The 13,300-nt window shown below is 33.6% G+C and overlaps 1 protein-coding gene across 3 annotated transcripts in view; it reads right to left on the bottom strand.

The window, feature by feature from the left end:
• LOC111045871 (zinc finger protein 2-like) overlaps positions 1 to 13,300 on the bottom strand; it is a 36,891-nt gene that overhangs the window by 9,726 nt on the left and 13,865 nt on the right. Inside the window, exon 1 of one of the 3 annotated variants that reach the window (XM_022331347.2) lies at positions 7,599 to 7,801. The exons of 1 other annotated variant lie outside the window; for it this stretch is intronic. In XM_022331347.2, coding sequence (XP_022187039.2) covers positions 7,599 to 7,607 — 9 coding nt within the window. In that variant the 5' untranslated portion in view covers positions 7,608 to 7,801. Of the gene's footprint in view, positions 1 to 6,729; positions 7,472 to 7,598; positions 7,802 to 13,300 lie in introns of those variants that run through there. One more of the 3 variants, XM_039425193.1, reaches the window with a different exon arrangement.

Below are 13,300 nucleotides of genomic sequence, written 5' to 3'. Positions count from 1 at the left end.
TTTGTTGAAATGAGTCCTTAGATGGCCACTACTAGCAAAGAGAAAATATTTTATAAGATGATATCTCATGGTATAGGGCGTTCCAAATTTCAATGTTAACTAAAGCCGATAATCATAGTAGTTCTTTTTCGTTAATCTATGTAATGCTTTCAGTCTCTCATACTGTGGGGTTCTTACACTCTCACCCGGCCAAAACAGTAATAACAGACAGTAGTCGACAGTATACTACTTGACTTGATATAAAATCGGCTTCATATTTGGAACATAAACGACCTATGACATGGGATATCTTCTTATGCTATTTTTTCTCGAATTAATTTTATTTTCATTTTATTTACATTTCACAATATATTCCACTGAAAATTTCTCCTCTAATATGGAACAAGTCCGTGTTTAGAGGAGGAGTCAAAACAACAATAGGTACAATACAAGAAAGAAGAAGTTGAAGAAGAAGTTGTTATTGTTTACATATTTACATACAATAAAACTAACACATAAAACAATTGAAAGAAATTTAATCTCATGTACTCCATGAAGTCTCCATGTACCAAGATGAACTCACGGGAATGATCTAGAACGATCCAGAAGCCCCCCCCCTGCCTCCTCTGTGTTGTTTACTAGAAACCCCTTGCCTCCTGCCATCCTCCTAAAGGCCTCATCCATAACACAATAAACAAAAACTGATTGCTACCTTTTTTGTCATAGTTACATAGTTACTGGAAACATTACCGATGTACTCAATGAACTCATTCACACATTTGAAAACAATCATTTCTACAATATATAGGAGAATAACAATATTATTTTTCATAACAGATGAGTCTATACTTATTTAGGATTAATACTGAACTTCATTCAAAAGCAATGCCAATTCTGAGAAGAAAAAAGACATTTTTTAAGCTCTACCTTGAAGCATTTCTGATTGATTCTTTATCTCAATTCTGGTGGTAATTTATTGAATAATCTTGGGGCCAAATAATAGAAATGTCTCTGCCCTGTGGTCGTTTCCCTTCTTGTCTCCACTTCCATTCCTGACACCATCCTTTTAGTTTGATGTGCATGAGGCAACATTGTAAACTATTCTTCCTACACATGAATAGAATCGACCCCTTGATGTTCAGCTTCTTTATGCTTAAAACCATCCTTGCTGCGACTAATAGTTCTTGCTGCGACTAATAGTTCTTGGTTCAACAGTTGTATGAAAGGCTGCACCCCATGCCAAAATACCATACGGGAGGACTGCCTGCACTTGTACACTGTACTTGGAAGGAGATCCCTTAGCCGTGAAACCTGGATCATAAAATACCTCATAATTATTGTTACATTATTTATATGTACATCCCAGCGTAGATCTTGGTCTATGGTGACACCAAGGTACTTGCAGGTGTTTACCTTTTCAAGTTTTACACAGCAACTACACCCATCAGTCCAACAATCCCCTGATCTCAGCAGCAAATCCAGTGCAGGAGGCTGGCCAGTCTTGTCAAGAGAGAAGACAATGGGCCATATGAATAAAGTTGAGCATTTGCTTATACTTCTAAAATATTGAGCATATGCTTCATTTTCTATGAATAAACGTGAGCAAAACCTTTTGCTCATGCTCATCAAAAATATAGTTTGAGCATTTGCTCAAAAGTAGAAGCTTATACTCAGAATGGTATGAATAAACTGGAGCATTTGCTCTACTTTTGAAGCAAATGCTTCAAAAAAGGTGAGTCTAGTCTAGAGCAGCTTTTCACCTTTTGCTCTTAGTAAAATGGCTCAACTGATTTGTGTGAGGAAGAGGAAACTATACCAGATACGATCACAACCAATAGTTGAGAACTATAAAACTCTTTTTAGATTCAACCATGATATATCACCATTATTCCAACAAAAGAATAAATACAAAAGATACCAGATATAAAGATACATAAGATATAAAGATAGCCATCACAGAACAGAAAATATGCATTTAAGAAGATAAGAGTGTATACGATTATAAGAAGGCTATTGAGATTATAAGATTATGCTGAAGATTATTAAAGAGATGATATTTTTTCAGGTTATTATTTCAAAATTCAGAACTCAACTAACCTGAAACTCAATTCATAGATAGAGAACAGAGCAGACGACCAAACACAAGCAGTGTCTAAAGTGCTTTGAACTTGGTCATGATGCTTCTTCAACACTTCTAGACTTAAGGCTTTTGACATGGTGAACCACACTATTCTACTTGAAAAGATAAAATACTACGGAGTGAAGGGTATTGAATATAATATTTTGAAGTCTTACTTGAGTAACAGGTTGCAAACCACTAAAATAGGGAATAACAACCTGGGCTACTTGGTATTAAAAATATGGTGTGGAGCACTCACACAACTTTCCTTGACGTTATGAAAATTGATCAACTGACGCTAGTGTTCCCGCGCATCTCAAGTCTACTTTTCTAAGATCTGAGCCAACTGGTGACAGGACAATAGCGCTGTAGACACACGAAGTCTATCTCTTCATAGTGAATGATTTAATAGAATCAACAGTTGCCAACAGTTTGCAATTGAATAATCTTATTTTCTCTAATTTCGAGCTTATTTTCAATTTTAGGTGAAAATGCTACTGAACATTAATTGTAGAGATTTTTATGCTCAATCTTTTCCACTTAACATATTTTGTTTAAATTGTATCTGAAGCCTGATAATTGGGAATCTGAAATCAAACTTTGCATAGATGGTGCAGTGTTCCTGAAATTTTTACATATATGAGACTTGTGGCAGTTGATAGAGCTTATCAATGACTTTTCTAGGTATGAATTTGATCAAAATCGTTGGAGCCGTTTTCCAGAAAATCGCGATAAACCCTGTTTTTGACAACATTTTCGCCATTTTAACCGCCATCTTGAATTGCATTTGATCGAAATTGTTCGTGTCGGATCCTTATAGTGTAAGGACCTTAAGTTCAAAATTTCAAGTTATTCCGTTAATTGAGAGATGAGATATCGTGTACACAGACGCACATACACTCATACACACACACATACAGACCAATACCCAAAAACCACTTTTTTGTACTCAGGGGACCTTCAAATGTATAGAAATTTAGAAATAGGGGTACCTTATTTTTTTCGGAAATCAATACTTTCCTTACCTATGGTGATAGGGCAAGGAACATAAAAATGGGGTTCCACAGGGCTCTGTCCTTGGACCATTCCTTTTTCTGGCCTATATAAATGACCTTCCTGACTATGCAAGTGAGGGTAGATGCATATTATACGCAGATGATACTACATTTCTGATTAATTATAAAGACCCAGTAAAGCTTAGCCAGAAAACATCACTAGTTGTTAATAAAGCTGATTATTGTTTTAATGTTGATAGGTTGATCGTTAATAAAAACAAAACAGAGTCATTAGTGTTCAGCTTAAAACCTGCTGGAGAGAATGAATTCCAAGCTGAGCTGGGAAACTCATACAATAGAACTTTGTAAACGATTATCCAGAGTGACATATTTACTTGGCAAATTGAAATATTGTACTAGTTTCGATTTGGTCATGAATGCCTATTATCATGCATTTTTCCATGTGCATTTGTTGTATGGGATTCTGATCTGGGGTAATGCTCCTGGTGCTAAAGATGTATTACTGTGGCAAAAGAAGGCCCTGAGAAGGATGATTGGCATCCTATCCACAGAGTCTTGTAGGGATCATTTTGTACAGTTAGTCACTCACTGTGCCATGTCTTCTCATTCTCAACTGCTTGCTTTTTGCTAAAGACAATCTTGATAATTAATGCAAAGAAGTGATATTCATAGTCATGTCACAAGAAATAGGTATCAGCTGCAGGTGACTCAGGCTAGATTGACTAAGACTCAACTGAACTATGATTATATGAGTATAAAATTATTTAATAAGTTACCACTAGATACTAGAAATGTTACCTTTAGAAAATTTAAATTTATAATGCTCAAGTTCCTGAAAGCCAAACCACTTTATTCACTTCAAGGATGGCATGATCTGAGTATGGAGAGCCTTTCTTTTTTATGACTTATTTCACTATTTACATGTAATTTTAGGCTATTTCTATCTAAGTATTATACATGTATAGAACTCATATATTTTGTGGAAGCTTATATATGTGTGTTCAGACTTCATATTGATTTGTGTGAATTGCTTTATTCGGTATTTATCAGTGTGACTATTGTATGAAGATTGTATGTATTTTGTTTCTTGATGTCTATTGCACTATGTGTTTAATGACAATAAAGATTTCTATTATCTATTCTATTCTATACTTGCATAGCACTTACGTGAGTAGCACATTCTAACCTTTCACTTTCACTATAAAAACAAAGTAAGGCGAATCAGCTGATGAAAAATCTTTAAAATACGTGTGCATTTGCTCCAGAGTTCAGTAGCATAAGGTAAGAGTATAAGGTAAAGCTTTTTCATATAAAAAGGAGCAAATGTTTATGCTTCTACCTAATACACATAAGCAAAACCTTATGATCCATGCTCATGCTCAAGAAAATATGCTTAGTTTTTATTCATATGGTCCAATGAGGTTGGTTTTATTAATATTTGAGGTAAATTTGTTCACATCTCACTAGCGTTTTATTCTCGCTAACCTATTCTCTGTCACATTATAAACCTCCTGCCATGTAGTGCCTTTCACACACAGAACCGTGTCATTGGCAAAGGACTGGAGATTGACATTCTCACCCAGGTTCATAGAGCACAAGCCATCAATGAATATTACAAATAATAATGGACCCAAAACTGTACCCTGGGGCACTCCCATAGACTACCTGCTGACTCCCACTTAATACATTGTTAATTCTTACCTTTTGTGCTCTATTGTCCAAATAGAATCTGAACCAACTGAGAGCAAGACCATTGATGCCCTTACCCTCAAGTTTTCTTATCAATCTAGGGTCCCTCATCCAAGTCATTGTAAAGAATATGAGTCAAATCAGCTATCGCCTCCTCAGAACTTCTACTACTTCTAAAACCATATTGCCTGTTGGATAGCCATCCATATTCTTCAAGAAATTTGATTAAACTCTTTTTAATATAGGCTATTTCTGTAGAATCTTGGTAAGGTTAGACACTATCTATGCTATTGATCTATGCTAATGGTAAGTTACCTTGATAAGTGTCCTTTTGTAATAACTTACAAATTTGCTTTACAAATTTACCACCTACTGCTGATTCAATTTTGTTTAGTACTCAACTCAAATATATTTGATGGATTTGTTCAACATAAAACATGCAAAACTCCTGTGATGAATTATGAACATGTAACCTAATATGCCAAGAGACTAAGGGAGTTGGTTGCTTATACGTGCAAGTGCACGACAGATTATGCATGAGCGAAAAAACAAAATCTGGGAAGCGCCATTGAAACAGTTGTAACTTGCATGTAGCTACTCACACTGAACGCAACCAGTAAGAGCACGCATTCAGTGCGAGTGTTTCTATTGCTCTTGATTTTGTTTCTCATCTGAGCACTTGGTCTGATTCAATGGGTCTGATTGTCAGAAGGTGAAGGCCTAGTGCCTAGTCACTGCCAGTCCAGAGAGTCCAGGTGAGTTCAACCATTTCCTCATCCTCATTCAGCGCATGCGCGAAAAGTCTTCTCTGGCCACTGTCTGCACTCAATGTTCAAAACTTCAACCTCCAATGCAAAATGAAAAGCTAATTTAACCAAACACATCCCAACCAAAACTTCATACGCGCACAACCCTGACCAAACGTGACAAACTTTCTAGTGCGTGGAGACATACAGTTCAACAATACAATGAAAAAGTTTTTTTTGGCAAATTGCACACTTCCCCACAGCTTTTTTGCACTCAAGTTGTAGACCTACAACTTGAGTAATAAATAACAACCTACAATTGATAAAGAGAGAAATTGAATACAAAAATTAAAGAATACATTACTAAAAAAGGAGGTAGCCTATATTTAAGTAGGATTATATTTACTAGCTTTAAACTAAAATTTAATTTACCGTAGGCCTACATGAAAATTAGCTCCAACACTATAAATACAAACTAAATTAAGCATAAGTTATAGATTAAGCAAGTTTAATATAAACAAATTCCTTTCAGCGGTAAACTTCATTATTCTGCAACAGGACCTCCTAAATACCGGACCTGACCATACAAACAAGATGGCCGCCGTAGGTGGTGGACTAACTTACTGCCATCAGCTAGGTTCCAGCTCTCTCTAATAACTTATTACTGTTTTAAATCATTTTTAAGGATTTAAATATGGTTCTTATCAAAGCAGTAATTATTTGATAGCGTAACTGGACTTTATTTATTCTCATGCATATAGCATTCACGTGCATTCTGATACATATAAATTCACATGCACATAGCTTATAATTATCGTTATTTTATTCTAGCCCAAGAATTCAATGTTCTCAAGTTTTACGACTTTGCTTGCTTGGGCAACTGATTATTATTCTTCTTGTTGCAGTAATTGTTCAGAAATATATTGCCCAATACGCATAAACATCATATACACAGGAAGATTTTTGTTTGGATTCGTATTTGGAGATTGATCAATCTGATAAATTTAAAATTATGTTTGAATAAAGATATCATTCAAGTTATGTAAGTAACATAACCTTCAGACTGTGTACGGTATACCAAATTAAGGTTTGACGCAGTTTTGGGCAAATGCCTATTGTTTTTACCTGAATTGTACTTGCATATGAATTATAAATTATAATGTGAGCTAAATTATAATACCTTTACACACGATTTAATTGTGTTGTAAGAAGGCTGATTTGAAAAAATTGTAGGGAAGGCACCATCACATAGTTTTACTTTTTTTCTTGGAACAGTCACATAAGAACCATCTTCACACAAAAACTTGTCTTCTTTAATAATGTCTGATGCTCTAAAATGATTAATACACACAGCCGAATTGTTAGTGACTTTATAATCTTTCCTATGGATACACCTTATCCACTTTTTCCTCAGCTCTTCATCTTTGGGAAAAGCAAAAATTGACACTAAGGGGGTTTTTCTATAATAGTTTGATTTACACCCAGGGACACAACAATTTGTAGGCATGTTCAATTAAAACTATACTTATTGTAGTATGTTGTTGTATAAAGCTAAATGTTGAGTTGCGGATGATAAACAAAAAGTAATTTACTGTTCAATAATATAAAATTATTGTTGATTAAACACTTTGAATACTCAACACTCACTATACATTTTGAATTCTTAAAAATTTACTATTCACAATTCATTAAACAATTTGAATACTAAATTCTCTTCTTTAAATTCTCATTTTTACATAATTCATTATATTTTACATAATCAATTATAGAATGATAATTAATCAATAATAAAACTCGCAAATATTTTAAAGGCCGTGACATTTGTAAACAAACTTCACTTAACTTCAACTACTTAACTTAACTTCACTTAACTACAACTAGGGGATCATCTACTGTTCAGTGTTCACATATCGGCGCCATTTTACCTAGATTTTCACACAGTCACAGGTCCGATATTTAGGAGGTCTTGGCTGCAAGACTTTATTTTCATAGTTTATAGGTTAGTAATTGGTTTTTAGGTTGATTCAATGAAAATGTTCATGTACTCACCTCATCCATTAATTTTGTACAAATGAAACAAATAACCAATTATCATAAGTATATTTTACCGAGCTGAAAAAATGACTTATTTCCAAAAAGAAAAACAACTTTTTCAAGTTATTTTGTTAATAATATAACCAACTCGAATCTCAAAATCCAAACTCCTAGACAAGACAAAAAGATTATAAAAGCACGTCAAGAACTGTCATCCTGTAACAGTATGGAATTGGAAACTCGATTAGTAGTACCCTGACGCAAAAATCCGGCCATCTTGTTAGGAAGCTCGGCATTGTAATATATGGTGAGGTCCACGTTATAATGGCGGTGGATAAAAATAGAAGAATAGCGATGCTGATTCTCTGCATTAATTAATTATATTTCTAAACTGTGAAAAACATAATTGGCATCGTTGTGGACCTATAAAAGGATAGTACCACCGGCTTTGTCGAATGATAGACAAGGATAGCAAAACCAAAGTTGATCAAATACTGTCATTACAACGTGGACCTCCCTATAGTGAGGTCCACGTTATAATGGCAGTGAAGAAAGATAGGAGAAAAACGTTGCCAAGTCTCTCCATTTTGCCACTGACTGTATACAGCTGTTACTCAATTCATCCCATTAAATTTAATCTAATATTAATTATCATTTCCTTGATAAAATAACAATTTAATTTCAAATAAATCAAGAAAAGTTTTTTTTCATATGTGATGATATTGAATCATCATATGACTAGTGTTTTCTTCTTATGTTTCTGTTATCAGATGTTGAACTATTTATTCTAATTTTGAATCTGTTATGAATTCATTACTGATCAATAAAGCCTAGAATGCAGAGGTTTTTCATTACAATTTATTGATCAGTAATCTAAATCATCAAATCAATTCATCTTATCAAATACGAGTCAATCAATTTCTATTCTCTATTTCACAATTTCTATTCAACAACAAATGTATAATCTTCAAATCTTTTCTGGAAACGAAAACTGAAAATTCGCGTTACGATGGACAAATTTTTGAAACCAGACAAGTTTGATGGTGATCCGAATTCTCCAACAGCTCTACAAGAATGGAACTTCTGGCTAAAGACTTTTGAGAACTTCATCGCATCTTTTGACGAAGAAGACATCGATGATGAAAGTAAGTTGCGGTTGCTTACCAACTTTCTATCTCATTCTGTTTATCAAACAATTGCCGACAAAAATTCATATACTTCGGCTATTGACACACTAAAATCTGCATATGTAAAACCAATAAATTAAATATTCGCTAGACATAAATTGGCAACTAGAAAACAGTCTTCAGATGAGACAATTGACCAATATAACCAAGCTTTACAACAACTGAGTAAGAATTGTGGGTTTGCAGATGTTGATTCTGAAACTCATAGGAAAACATACATTCGTGATTCATTTATCCGGGGCCTTAGCTCTCATCAGATAAGACTGAGACTTTTGGAGTTTGACAAGTTAACTCTTGATGAAGCTATTGAAAAAGCATGTGCCTTGGAATCTGCCAGAAGTCAATCAGCTTCTTACTCTTCTGAAATAACTCTTAATGCCACTTCAAATAATTCTTCAGAAAATTCATGTAAAGAAACAAATTTGTCAGCTGTAAAAACTGGAAGCTCAAGTTTTCAAAAATGTTATTTTTGTGGTCGTCAGCGACATAAAACACGTCAGCAGTGCCCTGCACTAAATGACTCATGCGAAAAATGCCAGAAAATAGGTCATTGGAAAAATGTCTGCAAATCTACTAAAACTTCTACATCTTCGGCGCTTATTGCAGCCTCTACTGTTCTTGAAAATGCTACAGTACAAGCTCAGGTAAACAACATTCCTACTTCTGCTTTGATAGATACAGGAAGCTCTGAGACATTTATTTCACACTGTTTTGCTAAAAAATGTGGACTTGAAATGTACCCTACAACTGGTGCAGTGTCCATGGCTTCAACATCACTAAGAAAGAACATTTCCTTTTATTGTGTAGCTCATTTAGAATTTTCAGGTCAACATTACCCCAAAACAAAATTCAGTGTATTGCCTGATTTGTATGCTAATGTTATTGTAGGACATGACTTACTTAATCAACACTCTGAACTTAGAGTTTCATTTGGAGGAACTAAACCCCCATTGACTATCAATTATCTGGCTCCAGCAAAGATAGAACCTCCACCACTTTTTGAGTTTTTAACTAAAGACATTAAACCTATAATTACTAAATCCCGAAAGCATTCTCTTGAAGACACTAGTTTCATGGAGAAAGAAATTGAGAAACTGCTAGCTGATGGAATTATTGAAGAAAGCAGGTCTCCCTGGAGAGCTCAAGCATTTGTAGTGTAATATTACATTTTTCTCACATTTGAATCGAATCTTCAATTCGAGATCTATGGAACTTTATAGTAAATGTCAGAGTCATCAATAGACGGACAAACTTTTTGACGGAGAATTTATTATCGTAAATGTTTGTTGCATTGTTCCATGGTGTCACCGAGGCAGGGTTAACAAATTACTAGATAAATAGTTTATTTAAATAGAATATATATATAAAAATTTAAAATAACAGTTTCAAAATAAAGTTTTATTGAGAACAAATATAAAATGTGAATTCTAAACTTGTAAGTTATAATTTTTTGGTGACGTGTCTGTAGCGTGGACAATGAATTTTTGAGGTCTCTCTGTTCTGGCTTGTATCTTTTCCTGTTCCTTCTTCTTCTGAAAACATGGCTGGCTGTTGTGTGTGTAATTTTGTGCTCTGAATTATTGTCTGTTTAAGTGAATTATTAATGTTTTAAATTGAGTTTTAAACAGTTTATAGTGTTCTATTTTGTGGATAAATTGTTTTTTCTGTATCCAAGCCAATAGCCACTGTTTTTCAACTGTAAACTGGTTAAGTACTTAGTTCGTAGGTAGTAATTTTAGACGCTTAGACTTGTAAGTTATTGTTCTTTGTACCTATATTTCTGTATTTTGCCAAAATTCATCTGAAGATTATAAGTTAATTTGCTCTGAAAACTGGATTTCTCATTCATAGGCAATAGATCCATTCACAGTTTATCAAGAATCTATTTCATTGGAGCCGACAACTATCCTTAGGTTGATAGGTGTTAAATGCTATTCAAACCGTTTAAGGAAAAATTGGTAGCATGGCAAATGGTACGCCCTGGTGTGGGACTCAAACTACAAAATAGATCCCTGGTTATAGAAATTATTAGTGGATAGATATCTTGATAGGTTATGAATGGTTTGTTGCTGAGTGGGAGGTCGGTTCAAGAGAGATCAAGTTTTAATGAATCAGTGCATATTACAAAATGGCAAACATTAAAAATGATATAAATCTTATAGAGTTCTTAACACAAAGGTTTGATAAGCTAGATGCTAGGTTTAATGAGCAAAATGCTAAATTTGATAAGCAAAATGCTAAGTTAGACCAAATGTTTAAAAATCAAAATGCTAGGTTTGATGATATGAAGCAAGAATGTACTAGCATTAGACTAGAGCAGGTTAGTATAAACCTTCTATTGAAAGATGCACATGAAAAATTGAGTGAGAATCATGAAGATGAAAACAAATTGAAGCAGGATGTTAGTAGTGTTAAGTTACAAGATCAACTCATTCAAGTTTCTGACAATGTAGGCCTAGTTACTGTTGTTGAAAAAGTCAACCCTAATGAGATAGTAGAATTGAGTAAAGAAGTAGGTAGGGAGTTGTCTTCACTGAAAGTCAACTATCATGAAAGTAATATTGCTACATTGAAGGTTAGGAAAACTATAAACAAAGTGAATGATTACATGAGACAGGTTTCTGTAGAGGTTAGGAAAAATGTAAACAAAATGAATGTTGCTTTGAGTCAAGTTGATGAGTTCAACTTTCAACTGAGAATTGAAAAAGTGTATGCTATGCATTCTCAAGTGAACATGACTTACTTTTGTAGGCAAAACGGCTTTGTTGGAACAAATGAACCCATGAATAAAATCATGCTCTTGAAGAAAACAAAACGCAAAGTTTCCATTGATGTATTAGTATTCAAAGGTTGTTTCAAGTTGCTTATTTACAAGATGATGATAGTAAATCACATGATGGAAGGGTATTCCCCAACACACAATGATTAGGAATCCTGTGTTATGCCGGGATTCAGAATAGCATAATCGCTACGCAGTGTATGGTAAGAGTCCATAATTGTGTCTTTTTTCTTTCCTGTAGCCTATTTTTCTTGGCCCTTAATCTTTTCAATTTTCGATTCTTTCCTGTCTTTGTGTAATATTCAGTAAATTTCTTCTATGATGCATATCTTAACCAATCTTGTCCATAGTCATTTAAATTTGTATTTTTCTGAAATAATTTTGGAAGTTAAAATAGTAGCTTATTTTCCTAATCTTTAAATTGTTGATAAAACTTAACTTTTCTAAAATCTATCCATTGTTGTGTAAATAATTGTTTGCTTGCGGTATATTTTTTCATCATGTATTACATATTTTAATCATGTCTATTTTTTTTAGGTATCATATTAGGTAATTAGGTTTTTCAGAGCAATTTTGTCCCATGTTCTCATCTTTCATTGCATATCGTGCCATAAGCCATATGTAATTAGGTTATAGTTTTCTTCTGGGCTTTTAACCCATTTTGCATTTTATTTTTCTTTGCTGTCCATACTTTGGATTTTTGGTAGACAAGTAGGTGTGATTCTTTTAGAGGTGTGGGCGTGAACCACATATGGCTGGACTCGATTATCTGACCTACTTGTTTGCGATATAAAAACCTTATGACTGCAACATCAAATGTTTGTAAAACCTTTTGCATACTTTTGTTTTTGTGGTCCGATACTAGAGTCTGCTATCACATTGCCTTACAGACATCTAGGAACTTTCCACCCAGTCACAATAGTCAACATATTATTTTTTCCTTCACCAGTTGTTTTTGTGGGAGTGATAGCTCACAATTATAACAAATTAGAGTCATACTTGGAATTTTGTAAATTCCATAGTAGTATATTTTATTAAATATACTTCCTCATGAAAGTTCAGTACTGACATGTAGGATAGGCTCTAATTAATCTTTCTCTTCTTTGTATTGTTTTAGGGAATTTATTTACCCAGTTTTCTTTTTCTCTTGTTTGTATTTTTTAGGGAACTTATTTACCCATATTTCATCTTGATCGTCTTTGTATTATAATCTTGAAATGTTTGTACTTATTATACAGTCTTTAAATTTTAAATTAGTTTAAAAAATAAATGGTTCAATTTAAAACGTTTTGTTATATTATTAATTGAAATAAGTTTTTTGTGATTGATATCTTTTTCAAAATTTTTAAATTTGTTTGTTCTATAAATTTTGATATGATTGATTATCGTTTGAAATGGATGCTGGAGTGAATGTAGAATTTTTAGTGGGGTTTGTTGATTAGAATTTTGCTGGTATGTGATTGTTTTTTGAGATGGAAACCCATTATTGCCTAAAGAAGGAATAACAGAGGTTATGACTTAGAGAGGCAGTAATGAGATAATATTTTTTGTGTTGATTACTTATGTTGATTGCCATAGATGCAAAAATAATGATTAATTATGAATATTGTTTGCCTTTGAAGCAAAATATTATTGATGTTTTGAATGGTTTCTTGTTTAATGATTGATAGTAAAGTTTTATCATGAAATGTAGTTTGTGTTCAGAACATTGAAGAGTCGAAATAAACTATAGTATCCAACAAACAATGATT

The sequence above is a fragment of the Nilaparvata lugens genome, chromosome 1 (genome assembly GCF_014356525.2).
Source record: "Nilaparvata lugens isolate BPH chromosome 1, ASM1435652v1, whole genome shotgun sequence".
NCBI lineage: Eukaryota > Metazoa > Arthropoda > Insecta > Hemiptera > Delphacidae > Nilaparvata > Nilaparvata lugens.
This window is presented reverse-complemented; position numbering and strand designations above follow the sequence as displayed.